Raw genomic sequence first — 19,051 nt, forward strand, 5'->3', positions numbered from 1 at the left:
CTTGCAATTCTAGAAAATGACTAAAATATCTAAACTCTTTGACCCAAATTCCCACTGCTAGACAGCCCAAGTAGGTGAATTAAAAAAAATTTTTTTAAAGATTTCATATGTACCAAAATATTTATAACAACATTTTTGGGAATGGCGAGAATAGGAAACAAAAGAGTTAGATGCCCACTGATAAGGTTTGGGGTTGTAGGGATCTCCAAAAGGTCAGGGTACATGGCAGCATCTGCCTGGGAAGAATTCATGCACTCAAACCTTCTTCCAGTAAAAATGGCAAGGTTTATTGTAACACCAATAGGAACTGGGCAGATTCTTAGGGAATCTGTAACTTAATGGTGATAAGACTGATACTTATATACAAAAAGGACAGTGAAAAGAATCTGGATGGGATTAAGGAATGGTAAGTACTCTGGAGTGGGCCAAGTGCAATAGTGAAAGGAATATCAAGTAAGTTAATTAAGTGATCTAGGTGGGCTGGGGTTGGCCAGTTGTTTTGGTTGGAGGCACCAGTGATCTGGGCTGCTGAAATGGGTGGAAAAATTCAGGGACTGGGTTGCTTTCAAAGACAAGGTCTTTTCCTTTTAGGGGTCCAGGTTCCATCACTCCCATCACCCACTGACTGCAGAATGCTGGAACAAATTGGAATAAATGGAAGCCATGGAATATTCACGTGTGCTAAGACAAGTTGACTTGTGGGAAGACTCACATAAAATGCGAGTACCCTAAGGCAGTCAAGCTCCCTCCCACTGCTGTCCCTTTTCCCACTGTCTGGGAGGCAGGCTTACAATCTGAGTTCAGAATCTCCTCCAATGATAAGGAACAAAGAAGCCCACCACTATCTCCTACTGGCTGTGAGGCAATCAGGGAACCAGGGTATTGTTCATGTCCTTATTTGGCAAATGCCAAAGTGAGGGAGGGGAAAAGGTCACAAGCAAGGGTGGAGGTTGAAAACCCCTGAAGGGGCCTAATGCTGATGTGGCAGTGGTAAAGAAGGGGGAAAGAAGGGGAAAGAAGGGGGAAGCTAAAACTCTGGCTTGCTTCCTCAAGAAAACTTACAGACTGAGAAGTTTTCACCTTTCCATTCAAAAGGGTCCATGGTCCCTTCTAATGAAGTGACCTCAGACCTTCCTCCTGCTCTGAGATGCCCCCTTCCTCCAGGGCCTTGGTTTTATAATTTTGGATACCCAGACAATGCAGGTGAAGCAGATCAAAAATACAGAATCTCGATGGTTGTTAGACCTTGCCCATAACCCTTTAGGAGGGTCTACACAAAATACACAGAATCCCATTAGTTCACACACTGGCTAATGAGCATACCTTAAGAGACCTATCTTGACCCCTCAGGAGATACTAGCAAGGCAATGAGCAGGCCCCTGGGCTGGGTTGGTAAACAGAAGTTAAAACATCCACATGGGCAGATGGGCCAGTAGAAACGTGGGCCATAGGCAGGGAACCAGGGTCAGTCATTGGCCAAGGGCTCATGGTCACCCCCCAAAGTTGGGCAATAGGAGGATGAAAAGGAATGTTAGGGAAACAAAAATAGCTGGGGGGCTTTTTGAGTCATGCAGTCACTGAAACACCTCTGGGTGGAGGTGGGGCTGAGAGTCTGTCTTTGCCTCAGATACCTGCACCTGCTCTCTGTTGCTCATTTCCTCAACAAAACTTCATCCTGCACCAGTGAGACCAACGTTTCCTGCTCACCCACCAAGTTATTGCTCGTCAGGTAAGCCCCCTCCCTCTCCAAAACTGGTTCTCCAGCCTCATGGCCAGGTTGTGTGGAGGGAAATCTGGGAGGGTTCAGGGGAGTTCCTGCCTATCTCTTCCACCCTGGCACCAGACATCCCTATATCATGGGTTACTATAGTTATCTGTGTGTCTCCTCTCCTTACTGTAGACAAAGCTCCTTGAGGGCAGGGTCCTGGTTTAATGTAAGGATTGTATCTCCCTCAGCACTAAGCTCAGCGCCATGAAAACAGCACATGGATAATTAATAAATATTAATAGCAGCCACGACAATAATAGTTCCTATTTACATAGCACTTTTTAGGGCAGCTAGATGTCACCAGGGCATGGAGAGTTGGGCTGGAGGCAGGAAGACCTGAGTTCAAATCCACTTCAGACACTTACTTGCTGTGGCCCTGTACAAGTGTCACTTAAGCCGGTTTGTCTCAGTTTCCCATCTGAAATGAGCAGGAAAAGGAAATGACAACCTGCTACAATGTGTTTGCTAAGCAAACCCCAACGGGGTCAGGAAGAGTCAGACAGAGTGACATGACTGCACTAGCACAGAGTCTGGGACAGAGCAGGTGACTGCAGTTCTGGACAGGATGTGTTTAATGCCTGTGGGGCATCCAGGTCAGGGTCCAGCAGGCACCAGAGGTCAGGAGAGGTGAGGGCTGGATCTGTGAGGCTGAGGCCTTTGCATAGAGGACATCACTGAATCCCTGAGGGCTGCTGAGATCCTGAAGGGAAATGCAGGGAGAGAAGGTCAGGGAGCAAGTGGTTCATGTGACAGGAGCTCAGGGAGCAGGGGGCCCAGTGAGTCAGACACTGAAAGATCTGAATAATGGAAAGGAGCAGGGAGCACATTACAGGCTAGAAAAATAGTGTGAGCTGAGGTATGGAGGATGAAGTGACTATGGGGTATGAGGGGACCAGCCTGACCTGGAGATCTGTGTGAGGGAGGGGAGATGAGGTGGGAGGGACACAAGCTGGGCCACAGGGTCTGTGCCCTGTATGTGTGGCTGCCCAGACTCTGAGACAACACTCCTGAATCCTGAGCTCTGGGGTCAGTGGGAAGAACTTTCCGGTTCTGTTAGCCTGCTCTTCACTGGCAACATCCTGGCTTGTTCTTAGCATCTCCCTGGTTGGGTTCCTGGCATTCCTGATGTAACCATGAAGTGGAATCATGGGCCAGCTTCCTACAACAGCCTCATTCTACCTTTGTACCTCATATATCTCATCCTTGTCCTTTCTGGTGTTCCTTACTCAGGTAAGTTCACTTTGGTCTCTGCCTCTGTGGCCTCCAAACATCCCTTCCTTCCAGGCCCAGTAACCCAGGATGCCATCACTACAGCAATGCCCTGGATGCCCCCCACATTCCCATAATCCCCCTCCTCCTCCTCACTGAGCTGCCCTGCTCTGTCACACAGGGGTCTCCCACACACACAAAGTCTCTCTTACTCAGCCTCCTCCTAAAGCACTCAGGTGCACAGCCACAGGATGAGGGAAAGGCCAACCCCAGCCCAGAAACCTGGGCTTCCCCTGCTTGAGTAAGTTATCTTGGGGCAGCCTCGGTGGTGGGGCAGAGGCTGGGCCTCCAGGGGCTATAGACAGGAGCTGTTGTCTTCCAGCCTCCACCCCAAACGTTCAGCCCCCAATCAGCTGCCCTGGCTCCCTGAAAACACAAGGGAGTGAAGGGGGAGAAGGCTTGTCCCCATCTCACAGATGTGTCACAGTACAAAGTGATTTCACAAAAGAGGGGCTAAAAGCAGAGGAGGGACTGAGCAGGAACACATTCAGAGCTCCAAGGTCCTGGGCTGCCCTGACCCCTGCTCTGAAGGCCACATTCACTCCTCTGCCCCAATGTTGTCTAATTCTCTGCTTTTGTGTCCCTGGTTCTCCACACAGGAACATTCACAGTATATGGCCCTCTGGTCCAGCCCACCCTGGCCTGTGTGGGAGAAGATGTCCAGCTCCCCTGTCACCTCTCCCCTAAGACGGATGCTCGAGAAATGACTGTGAAGTGGGTCAGAGGCTCTCGGGTTGTGCATTTGTACCGCAGGGGGCAGGAGCTGGAGGAAGTGCAGGCCCCTGCATTCCAGGGGAGGACAAAGATGCTGAGAGAGGACATGGCTGAGGGGAAGGTGACCGTGATCATCCACCAGGTCCAACTCTCTGATACCGGCCAGTATACATGTTATTTCCAGAGAGGCCCCTTTTACAATGAAACCAGCTTTGACCTTCAGGTAGCAGGTAGGTCCTACTACGTGATGGATTTTCTCTAGAGGTGGAAGTGACCTTCAGGCATTAGTATTGGCACAGATCCTTAGAGTGTCCAAGGTCCTCTCCATACATTGTCTTAATGGAGTCTCACAACCCCCTTGTGGATTAGTATTTCTGACCTAGGAAACACCCAGGCCCCCACTGCCTGAAGGCCAGCTCTGTTATCTTTCAGCCCCTCAGTGTCCTCTGGTACTTTTAATTGGGTTTGGGGTATCCAGCCTCTTTGTCTTTGGCTCAAGGCTCCCCAGCCATGTTCCCCCAATTTTAGAGGCTCTTCTGTCCCCTTCTTCTATGTAACCACTTAATAGTCAGATTAGCTTTCATGCAGAAACATTTAATTGTATGCTCTCATGAGAACAAACGTACAAAGGACACTTTTTCTGACACCCAAGGACACTGTTCTCCCCACATCGGAAACCTCAGTCTCTGGTAAGTTGGGGGGCGAAAGGGGTTCAAGTTCATAGCTTAGGCCATTTTCTACATAGTATAGTCCCAACAAGTTCCATGTCCAAAGCCCCCAGGCCCCCTGACTTCTCAGAGCTTCCCTTCTGGTCTGAGAGCAACCTTTGGCCTTGATTCTTCCTCCAAGGTCTCCATGGCTTGGGTCTGGGTGGGGGTGGAGAAGCCTGAACCTGTGCTAGAAGTGAAAAGAACCAACAAATAGCTCCTACCCTCACCCTAAGCCCATTTCTGGAGGGACCCAGGGCCTGGATCGGGCCAGGAAAGAACCTTCTTCCTTAACCAGCCCAGTTCATAGTACTTGTGCCCTATGGGTGAATAGAACATTCACTTCCCCTCGACACGAGAAGGAAAGAGGGAGAGAGACAAAGGTCAGTTAAAGAAGTCGTATTCCTGCAATGCTCCTAAGTAGTCCCTTTCCTAAATGCCAAACATACTAGGTGGCTGATGATGCAGACTGCAACTGATCTCACAAGGATTTAAAGTCCAAAACAGTGCCATCCCAGAGATAGCCAGCACAGCGACAAGGGAGTTCAATGACCCAAGTGAAATGCTGGTAAAGGCACAAGGAGAGGAATCATGGGTGACTTTTAGTGCCATTTTCATTTAACAAGCCATTAATAGAGCAGCCCAAAGACTCTTGACTTTTATCACCCCAAGATGTTTAAATCAATTACTGCAGGAAGACATGATTGGCAGGCTGGTATCCCTTCTGGCAGAGATCTTCAAAGGAGCCCCAGCCTAGCCCCATGCTGTTAGGAAGAGACTAAAAGACTCATGATTTTTGTTCTGAAGGGTTTTATGGTCTATAGGAGAATGAGGGAGAGGCACAAGATGGTATGCATACAGGGCAGCTAGGTGGTTCGGTGGATAGAGCACTGGCCCATGAGTCAGGAGGACCTGAATTTAAATCTAACCACAGACACTAACTAGTTGTGTGACCTCGGGCAAGTCACTTAACACAGATAACCTAAAAAAAAAAAAAGAGCTATATGTGCTTAAAAAATATAAGCCATGATATAATGAGCTTCTTAATAATTATTCAGACCATAATTAATTCAAGCAAAAGACCCAGAGGTAGGAAACCCTGCATTCTCGTCCAGACTCAGACACAAGTTGTGCGACCTGGAGTAAGTCACTTAATCTCAGTCTGCCTTAGTTTCATCATGTGTAAAATGAGGACATTAAGAGCTCTTACTCCTCAGGGTTGTTAGGAGGATGAAATGCAATATTTCTAAAGCACACTGCACATGTAAATCCCCATCTTGTTGATGCTGTTCTGTTGTTCCAGTCCTGTCTGAAACTCTGGGACCATATCAGGGGTTTTTAGGGCAGAGATGCTGGAGTGGTTTGACATTTTCTGTTCTAGTTCATTTGACACATGAGGAAATTGAGGCAAACAAGGCTAAGTGACTTGCCCAGGCTCAAACAGCTAGGAAGGATCTGAGGCAGAATTTGAACTCAGATCTTCCTGCCTCCAGGCCCAGTGCTCTATCCACTGACCCACCCAGCTGCCCCAAAAGGCACTATACAGATGTGAACTCTCATTATTTTTGTGGCTATTGTTATTTATTAACCACTTACTGTTTTCATGGCCTTGGGTTTAGTGCTGAGGGAGACAGAATATTTCCACTGAGCCAGGACCCTGCCCTCAAGGAGCTTTTTCTATAGTAATGAGACAAGACATACAAGTAACTATAATAATCAATGACATATGCTAAGTGGATTAGCAAGGGGCAAAATTAACTGGTATTCACATAAACTGAGCAAACATTAGCCACCTACTTTGTATGACCCTCTGTCCTAGGCAATGTTTAACTGTGAGGATAGTTACAGAGGAGGGGGTCAGGCAGTGGGCTCTGAGATGGGCTGTAGAGCATGGGGAGCAGGAAAAGAGAGAGAGAAAGAAGGAAGGCATCCCAGGGACAGGAAACAGAATCATCACCATCTTCATCACTTGCATCTCTACAATGCTGAAATGCTGACTAAGGGCTTTATAAATAATTAATCAATCAATCAATCACATTGATTAACCACCTACTACATTCCAGGCCCATGCTGAGCACTGCAGATACAAGAAGAATTTGTGAAAGCCTTTTCCTGCTTACAGTCTAATGGGGGAGACCCTATGCTGACACACTTCCCCAAAGCACAGCACATGCAGGGTGAATAAGAAATAAATAAAAGGGAAAGGCACTGGACTTAAGAGGGCGCAGCTAAGGCTTGTTGTACAAGGGATGGTTTCTGCTGGGCCTTTAAGGAGACCAGGGAGGTCAGTAATCAGAGGGGAGGAGGGGGAACATTCCAGGCAGGGGAGCAGCCAGAGAGAATGCACAGAGCTGAGAGAGGGAAGGGCTTCTTTGTGGGACAGTCAGGAAGCCCCTTCAGTGGATTGAAGAGCATGTGTTTGGGAGTAAAATGTGAGGAGATCAGGGTAATAGGAAGGGTCTGGGTTATGGAAGGGTGTGAATTCAGATCATGGCATTCTAAATTTACTCTCTGAGGTAATAGGGAGCCATGAGTGTGTACTGAGTAGCAAAGGGGCAGGATCAGACTTGGACTACAGGAAAATCCATTTAGTGGCTGGATAAGTATGGATTGGAGTGGGGAGAGGCATGAGGCAGGCAGACCCACCAGCTGGTTATTGCAGTAAACAAGGCATGAGGTGAGGAGGGACTGCACTAGATAGTGGCCGTGTGAGAGAAGACGCGGGGCTATAAGAGAGATGTTTCAAAGGTGAAATTGAGAGCCCTTGCCAAGGGATTGGACGTGGGGGATGATAGTGAGTAATCCAGTGTGACTCCTGTGTTGTGAGGCAAATGGGCTGGGAGGAGGGTGTTGCCCTCTACAATCATGAATATGATTGCAATATGAACTGCAATTATTATTATTCCTGGTCTCAGAATTATCCTCATTATGTTGCTACTATGAGGAGGGCTGTTGTGAGAATCAATGAGATAATAAGGATCAAGCCCTTAGCACAGTGTCTGGCACATAGTAGGTCTATGGGAATGTGAGTGATTCTTACCATCACCATGTAACAGGCATCTTGATGAGCACTGGGATTGAACAGAATTGTCACCACACAGGCCCTGCCCTCAGGAAGCTCACACTGGGATGGAGAAACAACCTGCAAAGAGCTTTAAACCTCAGACAGAGAAAAGACCAATGGAGGTACCTTGAGGGGAACCGGCAGCAGGTGTGAGGTGGGGAGAACAAGGACAGGTCTCCTACAGAAGCAGGAAGTGAGCTGAGTCAGGAACGAAGCCAAGGCAGCCAAGGGGCAGAGGGGAAGAGGGACAGCCCTCCAGGCAGGAGGCACAGCCAGTGTAAAGACACAGAAGTAGGGGAGATGGAAAGCAATGTCATGGGTAAGAAGAGTAAGGCCAGTGTGACTGAATCTTAGTACATGTGGAGGAAAGTGAGATGATAAGGCTGGGCTGGGAGGTTGGGGCCAGGTTTGGAGGATGCAAAAAGATGGTGGCTTTTGTATTTGATCCTAGAAGTACCAGGGAGCCACTGAAGTTTCTTGAGCAGGGAGAGACATAGTTAGCCCTCCCCTTTAGGGAAAAAACTTTGGCAGCTTGGTGGAGGGTGGATGGAAAGGGGAGAGACTTGACATGGGACCAGTGAGAGCCTATGGCCGGTATTCCAGGGGAGAGATGATGAGGGCAGAACAAGGGTGGGGACCTTTTAGTGGAGGAGAGAGGAAGGAAGTGAGAAATGCTGTGGAGGCAGAAACTGTGAGAATTAACAAGACCCTGGGCCTTCGTGGGAGTAGACAGGAACAAGGTGAGGGCACCCAGACTTTGATCCTCAATGAATGAGAAGAATGGTGGTGTCTTCAATTATAGGATGGACATTCGGAAGAAGGATGGGTTTGGAGAGAGACATGATCAAGCTTTTAGATGAGATAAATGAGATTCCCGGTGTCTAAGGGATCTGTGTGACTGTGTGACATCAAATGATGCGGAGTCTGTGACTCTTACAGAATGATTTGGAGAATAATACCAGCTAGGATTTCTAATATAGCTTTAGGTTAATGAGGATGATGGTGACTACTACTACCGGAGGGGGCAGAGGCAGCAGAGGTGGCCCACTGGCACTGGAGGCAGCATAGACCTGAGTTCTAATCCAGTCTCAGATTCTTACTAACTCTATGATTCTGGGAACATCACTGAACCTCTGTCTGACTTAGTTTCCTTAAATGTAAAAAGGCAGTAATAATAGCACCTGTCTCCCAGGGTTCTTGTTAGGCTCAAATGACATGCTATTTATAAAGCCCCTGGCACATTATCTGAAACAGTAGTCACTAAAGCAATAATTATTTCCTTCCTACTACAAAGCATTATGATCACCATTTTACAGATAGACTGATGCTTAGGCAGGTTTGAGGTGTGATGGTATTTGGGAAAAGGTCACAAAAAGAAGCAAATTCCATTAATCCAAACTCCTCCAAGTCACCAGATCTTGGTTCATATCCCCTCATATCACCATCACCATTCATGTCTCTGGATCAGAGAGACATAACCTGGTGTGCCAACCAATAGCATGGTATCTGGAGCCTTGGGGGTGTTGTAAACTTGCTATGGTAGTGGTCTTATAAACAGAAATGTAAAAGCTGCAAAGAAGAGGCATCATGATGGAATAAATATAAGGATTCGCCTCAACTCTTCCCAATTCCCCTCCAAACAATTGTAAAATAACACCTAAAATGAATTCTGGATCAGCAGAACCAACCAAAGCGTGTGGTAAAACAATTTTATGGCCCAAGATAACTTAGAAGGTTTAGAAGAAAGGTCTGTCTCACTGGGGCATTTCTGTACATTATTAACAAAGTCTAGCAGCAAGTGACAGAAAAATTCCATTTACAATAACTGTAGGCAATATAAAATATTTGGGAGTCTACATGACAAGGCAAATCCAGGAACTATATGAACACAATTATAAAACAGATCTAAACAACTAGAAAAATATCAATTGGTCATGGGTAGGCTAAGCTAATACAATAAAAATGACAGTTCTACCTAAATTAATGTATTTAATTCAGTGAAATTCCAATCAAACTACCAAAAACTAATTTTGTAGAGCTAGAAAAAAAATAACCCAATTCTTCTGGAAGAACAAAAGTTAAAAAATTTGAAGGAAATTAACAGAAAAAAAAATGCAAAGGAAAGTAGCCTAGTCAGAGCAGATATAAATATATCTATTATATATCTATATATTATGTAGATATATAGATATAGACATAGATATAATAATATTATATATAAATATATAATATATATATATACCCCAGTGCCTGTATATCTTATTTACCAGTTGCATGTAAAATATAATAATAATATATTTTTTAAACATTTGATTTTAAAACTTTGGATTCCAGATTCTTTCCCTTCCTCCCTCATCACCCACCCTTACTGGGAAGATAAGCAATGCAATATAGGGTGTACATGTGTAGCTACACAAAACATTTCCATAGCAGATATGTTGTAAAAGATTGACTATATTTCCCTTCATCCTATCCTGCCCCCCACTTGTTCTATTCTCTACTTTGACCCTGTCCCTTTTCAGAAGTGTGTGCTTCCAACTTCCCTCCCCTACAATCTGCCCTCCTTTCCATCACCCCCTGTCTCACCCCTTTCCCCTCTACTGTCCTATAGGGTGAGATACCCTAGTTAGTGTATATGGCATTTTCTCCATAAGCCAAATTCAATGAGAGTAAGTTTGGCCCATTCCCTTTTGCCTTCCTTTTCTTCCCCTCCATTGTAACAGTTTTCCCTTGACTCTTTTACCCCATTCTGTCTCTCCCCATCTCCTCTCATTATATTCCTCTCTTGCCTCTCAATTTCACCTTTTAAGTATCATCCCTTCCTATTCAGCTAGGCCTGTGCCCTCTATGTTTACCTGTAGACATGTATATAAACACTCACATATGTATTACTAAGCCCGTATACCCTCCTATATAGACATATATATGTATACATACACACATTTATATTCCCTTCAACTCTTCTCATACTGAGAAAAGTTTCATAAATTACAATTACAATTTTTCCACATAGGAATGTAAATAGATCAACTTTGATAGGTTCCTTATGATTTCCCTGTTTACCTTCTCATGCTTCTCTTGATTCTTGTATCTGAATGTCAAATTTTCTATTCAACTCTGGTTTTTTCATCAACAATTCTTGAAAGTCCTCTATTTCATTGAATGACCATATTTTCCCCTGAAACATGATGCTCAGTTTTGCTGGGTAGGTGATTCTTGATTTTAATCCCAGCTTCTTTGACCTCCAGAATATCATATTCCAAGCCCTTCGTTCCTTCAGTGTAGAAACCGCTAGATCCTGTGTTATCCAGATTGTGTTTCCACAATACGCAAATTGTTTCTTCCTGGCTGATTGTAATATTTTCTCCTTGATCTGGGAACTCTGGAACAGGAATTTTCTATTGGGGATCTTTTTCAAGAGGTAATCAGTGGATTCTTTCAACCTCTATTTTGCCCTCTGATTCTAAAATATCAGGGCAATTTTCCTTGAAAATTTTTTGAAGGATGATTTCTAGGTTCTTTTTTTTGATCATGGTTTTCAGGTACTCTAATAATTTTTAAATTCTCTCTCCTGGGGGCGGCCAGGTGGCTCAGTGAGTAAAAGCACCGGCTCCAGTGTCAAGATGACCTGGATCAAATCCGGGCTCAGATACTCAGCACCACACCCAGAAATAATAACTGGCCGTGTAACCTTGAGCAAGTTACTTAACCCCAATTGCTTTTAAAAAAAAATTCTCTCTCCTGAATCTAATTTCCAGGTCAGTGGTTTTTCCAATGAGATATTTCACATTGCCTTCTATTTTTTCATTTGTTTGGATCTGTTTAATAGTATCTTGATTTCTCATGAAGTCATTAGCTTCCATTTGCTCCTATCTAATTCTGAAGGAATGATTCTCTTCATTGAGCTTTTGAAATTCTTTTTCCATCTGGCAAATTCGGGTTTTTAAGGCATTCTTCTCCTCATTGGCTTTTTGGGCCTCTTTTACCATTTGAGTTAGGCTATTTTTTAAGGTGTTATTTTCTTCAGTCAGGTTGTTGACTCTCTTTTCTCATTCTCTTCCCAATTTTTTTCATTCTCATTTCTCTTCCCAATTTTTCCTCCACTTCTTCTATTTGATTTTCAAAATCCTTCTTAAGCTCCTCTATGCCCTGTAACCAATTCATATTTTTCTTGGAAGCTTTTAGTGCAGGAATTCTGACTTCATTGCTTTCCTCTTGTTCCATGCTTTGATCCTTTTCATCACCAAAAAGAAGTCCAAAGTTGGATTGCTGTGCTTGCTTTGCTTCCTTTGCTTGCTCTTGTTGCCACTCAGTTACTTGACTTTGGAGCTTTTTGCCACAGTAGAACTCTGCTACTAGAGAGGAAAGCTTTGTCCCAAATCACTGGGGTTTTCTTATCTGTCGGAGCTATTAGTTGGGTGCCCTTTCTGAAGCCTCCACACACTCTTGCTCACTGGTCACACACCCCAGGACCTCCACCCCCGACAGTGATCCAGGTCCAAGCAGGTTAAAACAAGAGCGATTATCCCTAAGGATGGTTGCTTGGTTCCCCTACAATCTGCAGGCCAAGTGCTCTGAAGCAGCCACATGGCAGTAGCTGCACGGCCGCAGCACCTCAGCCACTTCTCACCCCAGGGGCAGAGGCCGGACCGCACTCCCATACTCCCAATTCTCAAAGTCCTCTGACCTCTCATTTTTTGACATTTATCGGTCGATAATTCTAGAAACAACCACAGTTGCTGGTCATCTACTCTTCCAGAGTCCTTCCAGGTCAGGCCGCACTGGAGCTAAAACCTCGGACTTACTGGGGCTAAAACCTCGGACTGATAGGGGCTGGGCTCAGCTCCCAGTATGCTACAATCGACCTTTCCTGCTGGTCTGCTGTGCTGTCTTCAGTGGGAGGTTTGTTTCTCTCTGTCACTTTGTGGGTTCTGTAGCCCTAAAGTTTGTTTATAGTCATTTTTATAGGTATTTAAGGTGGTTATGGGTGGAGTGCAGGGAGTCTTCCTGCTTCTCTGCTGCATTCTTGGCTCCTCCCCAAAAATGTTTTACACAAAGTAATTTCCACCAAGATTAGAAGGGATTCAAAAAGCTTGGAAATAATTTTTGTAGCCAGTGTCTCTGATAAAGGTCTCATTTCTCAAATATAAAGAGAATTGAGTCCAATTTATGAGAATACATGTTATTCTCCAATTGATAAATGGTTAAAAGATATGAAATGGCAGTTTTCAGATGAAGAAACAAAAGCTAATTATAGTCATATGAAAAATGCTTTAAATCTCTTGATTAGAGAAATGCAAATTAAAACAGCTCTGAGGTACCACCTCACACCTATTTGATTTGCTAATATGACAAAAAAGGAAAGTGATAAATGTTGGAGAAGATGTCAGAAAATTGGAATACTAATGCATTGTTGGTGGAGTTGTAAATTGATCCAACCATTCTGTATAGTAATTTGGGAAATATGTCCACAGGCCTACAAAACTGTGTATGCCCTTTGATCCGGCAATACGCCTACAAGGTCTGTATCCCAAAGAGACCCTAAAAAATGTAAAAGGACCCACAATGTACAAAAATATTTATAGCACCACTTTTTGTGTGGCAAAAAATTGGAAACTTAGAGGATATCTATCAATTGAGAAATGGCTAAACAAGTTGTGGTGTAAGAAATTCATGGAAAACAACTGTTCTATAAGAAATGATGAGCAGGCAGATTTCATAAAATCCTGGAAAGACTTACATGAGCTGATGCTGAGTGAAGTGAGCTCAACAAGGAGAACACTGTACATAGTAACAGCAACATTGTCTGATGACCAACATTGATAGACTTAGCATTCAGCAATACAGTGATCTAAACCATTCCAGAAGTCTCATGATGGAAAATGCTCTCCACATCCAGAGAAAAAACTATAAAGTCTTAATGCAGATTGTATCATACCATTTTCTCTTTTTTTTCTTTCTCATGGTTTTTCCCTTTTATTCTGGTTCTTCTTTCATAACATGAATAATGAGGAAATATTTTTAAACTGATGGTACATGGATAGCCTGTACCAGATTGCCTCACATTTTGGGGAAGGGGGAGGGGAAACAGGGAGGTAAAAAATTGGGGACTCAATATCTTATCAAAGTGAATGTTGAAAATTATCTTTACATGTAATTAAAAAAATAACATACTATTAATTGGGGAAAATAAGAGAAAGGCTATGCACTATAGGTCTCAGTTGAGTAATTATGAAATTATCCACAGAATTAAAACTGGTGTGGACCTTAGAGGACACTGTTTCAATCTCCCTCATTTTACAGAGGAAGAAATTGAAGCCTAGAGAATGAATGAATGAATGAGTGGTATGGGAGCACCTAATTAGCTAATTGAATAGCTAGAGATAAACAAAAACCATTCAGATACATACTATATGCCAGCACTGGATTCACAAATACAAAAATGAGATAGTCCCTGCCCTCAGGGAGCTTCCATTCCAACAGCAGAGAAGAGAGGAGTGGGGGCCAGGGAAGAGAGCTGTGCTTTGGGGAGTTGGGGGAGTGGAACAGTGCAGCAGTCCATTGACACACCTTCCCCAGAGGCAATGGTCAGTGCTGATTCAGTTACACTGCTCAGGGTCAGATGTGGAAAGGTAAGGAGAGTGTTTGGTGATGTGGAGAGATGATGGACCCAGAGCACCAGGCTGGAAAATGACCGAGAGGATCCCGAAAGGGGTAGGGGGAGTTCTTGTCTGCAGTCACACAGGAGGGTGAGGGCAGAGCCAGGTGCAGAAGCCAAGTCTCTCAGCTCTCATAGACTCTCTGCTCGTTACAGTCTAGGAGTGTCCTGTTAAAAGTCTAGATACTTCTGACAGGGTCTGGCATATTCAGCCATCTCCTTTCATAACACCTTGGCAAGAATAAGTGGATCACTCCCTCCCCAATGCTAGCCAGGGGAGATCCAGATGAGGACATCAAACAGACCTATCCATGGCTCCAGGTGACTAGACTCCTTAATCCCCAATGATCTGAACAACTTTTTTTTTTTCACTTTGAAGAGCTATTGAGGTTAAGTAACTTGCCCAAGGTTACAGGGTTAGTTTCTTGTGTGTGTGTGTGTGGGTGTTGTGTCTGAGGCCAGAATTGAACTCGGGTTTTCCTGACTCCAGGGCCGGAGCTTTTACTCGATCTAAACCACTTTTGCACATGGAGCCCTCACATGGTTCTGTGGCCCACCCTCCTAACCACGCAGCACAGCCAATAATCAAATAAGGGCCAGGCAAACCCCAGCCCAGGAGCTTGGGCTCCCTCTGCACTTAGCAGAGCAGAGGCTAATGCAGTGCCTCCCTCAAGGCCATTGATGGCATCTGTTGCCTTCCTGTCTCTGCTCCTAACAGTCCAGCATCCAAAAAGCTTCCCTCCTTTCTGACCATAGGAAGCAGTCAGGAGAGAGAATGTCTTACCTCCAAGGGGATCACAGGAAGGAAAGGGATTTGCCCAGAAGTGGGCTCACAGCAGAGTAGCAGCAGCAGCAGATCCAGAAGTCAGACCTACATCTGCAGGGCCCCCAACCACACAAACAAATACTTTTTTTTTTTTAAAGCAATCGGGGTTAAGTAACTTGCTCAAGGTTACACAGCCAGTTATTTCTGGGTGTGGTGCTGAGTATCTGAGCCCAGATTTGATCCAGGTCATCCCGTCACTGGAGCCAGTGCTCTTACTCGCTGAGCCACCTGGCTGCCCCTAACAAATACTCTTAATCCTGGGCCTACCTTATCTTCTGATTGTCTTCTGCTCTGTCCCTAGAACGCAAGAAAGGAACATTCTCAGTGATGGGTCCTGTTCATTCCATTCAGGCTGAGCAGGGGGAAGACATCACACTCTCCTGTGAACTCTCCCCTAAGCTGGATGCTGGGAACATGACTGTGAAGTGGTACAGAAACCAGACCCTTATGCACAGGTACCCTAATGGGAAGAAGCTGGAAGAATCCCAGGGCACTGAGTTCCAGCGGCTGAAACAAGACATGGCCGAGGGGAAGGTGACCCTGAGGATGCATCAGGTCCAGGTCTCGGACTCTAGTCTGTACACTTGCCAGGTCCAGTCTCCTGACCATTGTGAAGAAGCCCACATTGAACTGCATGTGGCAGGTAGGTCCTGCTGGGTTCATGGGTTTCTTCTGAATCACAGTCTGTTAGAGCTGGAAGTGATATTAAAGAATCAACCATCCCCCCACCCCATTTAATAAATGAGGAAAATGGGACCTAGAGGGGGATGGACTTGGCACAAGATCATACAACTTGGAAATGGCTGGACTGGGAATCAAACTTGGCTCTTCTCACTCCACATCTGGTCATTTTCTTCTCCCTGACACATCAAGTCACAGGCTTTGAGAAAGGAGCAAATTCCCTTTGGGAAGCGAGTCTGAACTCAAGGCTTCAGTTCTCTCCCTTCTCTTTGATCCTTCAGATCTGATGTTTCCTACTAAAAGGAGATGGAGGCCTCCCCTCTACCTGCAGCTCAAAAATAGGGATGATTTTTTCATCTCTTTCACAGATGCCAGGCCACACCTGACCCCCCAAAGTCATACACTGAATGGAGTAGAAAGGGTCTGGGACCTTCTTGACTATTCTCTGCATAGTTTCCATCCACATTGGCCTAGTGACAATGTTTACTAGATGTCTTCTCTGTTCCTTGTGTGATAAATGATTCATTTGGAACCCTTTTCTATTCTAATAATTATTTTGATATTTTATATAAATCTTATTGGGGATAATAAAATAGCCTCTTATAATAGGCCTCAAACATTAACCTAATGTTCAGCACTTGTTTGCTTCTTATGAAGCTCACCTAAATAACCACAAGAATGCTGACAAATATATCTCCCTCCTGTGAGTTACTTTGATTCTTTGGAAAATCCCCAACTTATTTTTGTACCTCTGGACCACTGTCTTTTGTCCAGCATGAGCAGGGGTCCATCTCATGGCCCCTCAGTCACTGGAGATGACTCTTGTTTTATCCATCTTATGTGCAATTAGTCAACAGAGAAATCCCATGCTTCACCACACCTGTGACCTCCTTGCTTATATACCATTTTTTAGCTGATGCTTCATTTTTGGCTCTGAAAACAAGATCTATCAAGTTTTTTGCTTTCCTTTGCCTCTCTAGAGTGTGCAGGTAGCAAATCTGGTATTGAACCAGGGCCTACATTGATTGACTTCTCTACCCTTCACCTTCCCTATCCCAAGGGCCTGGGACAGGGCAGGGCAGGCCCATCGTATATTCTCAATAGGGCCATCTTACCTTGATAGATAAATCCTGCTGTGAAACATTTTAGGAAGAGCTCTAAGATTGGCAGGTAGCACTTCTAGACTGGGGACCAGGTTTGGCCCTGGACTTTGGCATTGTCCAGCATCAAGAGAATGTCCCTCTGGTCATGGCGACAGCTCCAAGGATAATTCACTCACTGAAAAGTTGCCCTTATGTAGAGGTTCTAATAGAATAGAGGTTCCAACTGGAAGGGACCTTATTCATCATTTAATTCAAAGCTCTTCTTTCACATTTGGGAAACTCAAACCCAATGCAACAAAAAGACTTATCTACTCTGTAAGAAGAATGAAAAATCAGAGAAAAATAGTTTCTGTGTAATTAATACTCAAGTTGTTAATTGGGCTAGCAGATAATAAATTGAGATCTGAGGTTCTCTTGGAAACCAAAGACCCTGCGTAGAGGCCATTTAAACGTTTAAATACCTTTAGAAAAGGGGTTGTCCCAATGTATAGAAATCAACAATGATAGGTTTACAATTAATGAAAGAATCAATATTATAATTAGAGGGAGGCTTTTTTCTATGGAGGGTCTATGGGACTTGACTCTGATTATGTCAATGCTGTTGGACAAAAGACTCATCTCCAGCCAGGACACTCCATCCTCCAGCAATCTAGACAAAAGGACCTATTCTCCACCCAGTCCATTCTCAGTAGAACAGTGGCCCAGAATTCATCTTCCTTAGATTCTCTTTACTCTTTAAGCAGAAATAAGTTTTGCCAGTTGGGTGGGGGTCCTGCCCCAGACTGAGGAGACTGTCCAATTGTCAGCCCTGTCCTTTACAAGGAAGTACCAAGAGAAATAAAACCCTATGGATAATTGATCTACTAATAATTGGCTATTAATTATCAACAAGAAGATCTTTTGGTCCCATATATAAAAGTGGATATTAATATAATAATAATCAATTTTCTCATCTGTTAAGTTCCTAATAAGTGCCAGAGATGGTATCTGACCCTAGTTCTCCTGATTCCATCTTTTTCTTTTGTTTCAAAGGAGAGTCTCCATTTTCTCCTTTCATCAATCTATATTGCATAAGCCCCCTAAAACACAGCTGTGGTCATGTCACCTCAGCTGCTCAAGAAAATTCCATGGCTCCCTGTTGTCTTAGAGTCTTCCACAATCTGTCCCCATCATAGCTACCCAAAGTCATGACCCCTCCCTCTACTCTATTGTTCATGTGACTGATGGGGACAGTGAAGCTTTGAGCTCCTGGGAGGTTGGGGGAGGGAAGGTTGTTAAAAGAGGGGAAAGATGCTGATAGGGACCCTTTTGGCATTGAAGAATGTGATCTCTGGAAGGGATCTCAGAGAATATCAAGGCCCTTGCTCTATTTACAGAGAAAGAGACTGAAGCCCAGTGAACTGTTGAAGTTCTAATAGCCACCAAGTGACAGAGTCACAATTTACAACCAGATCTTCTGATTTTCCAAGGCTGGGGATGTTTCTTCTTTCCTGTATCATACTGCTGTCCCAAATCCCCTCCTTTTATAGGTGGTCAAGCCAAGGTCCTGAGGGCAATGGACCAGTGTGACAATGTAGTGGAAGGCTGACCCCAGGGCTGCTGGAGTCCAGGCTGCTCAGCCAAGAGCCAGAAAGAGTTTCTCAATGGGGATGTAAAATCCAAACCCAAAATGGACTTTGGAAGAGAGGAGTATCCTCTGGAATCAGGAGACCTAGAGCTTAGTCTTGTCTTTGTCATTACCTCTGTATAACCCCCTGGATAAGTCTCTTCCTCTCTCTTCTCTCTGGTCCTTTGTCTAATGATGGGGTTGGATGAGATGTGATCTAACTTCCCATCATCCTCTGAAACTATCTGAATCTATAAGGACACAGCTGTGAGGTGGTGGGAAGAGACAGAACTGGGGGTTAGATAGCCTGGAGTCCTGGCTCTGGGACTTACAAGCTGAAGGTTGGAAAGTCTTTCTCTCCCATTTTCCTCTCTGTAAACTGAGGCAGCTGGGCTAGATTCTCTCTAAACTCTCTTCCAATTCTTATATTCTCTTCTCTGATGTCCTGAGGAATGTTGGTTTGGGGGGGATGTTTAGAGGTTGGTGGAGAGGGAGGAAGACTGCATCATCCATGTACAAAGCCACTATCCTTGCCCAGGATTTCCTGAATCCTGATGCCCTTTATGTTCCCAGCACTAACCTGGGCCACAGGAATCAGAAATCTTGGTTTTCCTTCGCTGATTCCCAAAATAATGGAGTTTGGGGATGTAATTTC

The 19,051-nt window shown here is 44.6% G+C and overlaps 1 protein-coding gene across 1 annotated transcript; it reads left to right on the forward strand.

The window, feature by feature from the left end:
- Positions 1 to 2,876: 2,876 nt before the first annotated feature.
- Positions 2,877 to 16,273, forward strand: LOC138148237 (butyrophilin subfamily 1 member A1-like). Its single transcript, XM_069070794.1, has 3 exons — positions 2,877 to 2,998; positions 3,637 to 3,981; positions 15,308 to 16,273. The coding sequence occupies exons 1-3, from the start codon at positions 2,902 to 2,904 to the stop codon at positions 15,742 to 15,744; spliced, it is 879 nt and encodes a 292-aa protein (XP_068926895.1). The 5' UTR covers positions 2,877 to 2,901; the 3' UTR covers positions 15,745 to 16,273.
- Positions 16,274 to 19,051: the final 2,778 nt, after the last annotated feature.

The sequence above is a fragment of the Petaurus breviceps genome, unplaced genomic scaffold (assembly GCF_028583685.1).
Source record: "Petaurus breviceps papuanus isolate PSGF00001 unplaced genomic scaffold, PetGlider_PUasm1.0 90823, whole genome shotgun sequence".
NCBI classification, from domain to species: Eukaryota; Metazoa; Chordata; class Mammalia; order Diprotodontia; family Petauridae; genus Petaurus; species Petaurus breviceps.

Bases quoted from the DNA above. Each gene is read 5' to 3' on its own strand.
- LOC138148237 (XM_069070794.1), top strand. From the start codon at position 2,902: ATGAAGTGGAATCATGGGCCAGCTTCCTACAACAGCCTCATTCTACCT. The intron at 2,999-3,636 runs GTAAGTTCACTT...TTCTCCACACAG, and splicing joins TTCTGGTGTTCCTTACTCAG to GAACATTCACAGTATATGGC. The intron at 3,982-15,307 runs GTAGGTCCTACT...CTCTGTCCCTAG, and splicing joins CTTTGACCTTCAGGTAGCAG to AACGCAAGAAAGGAACATTC.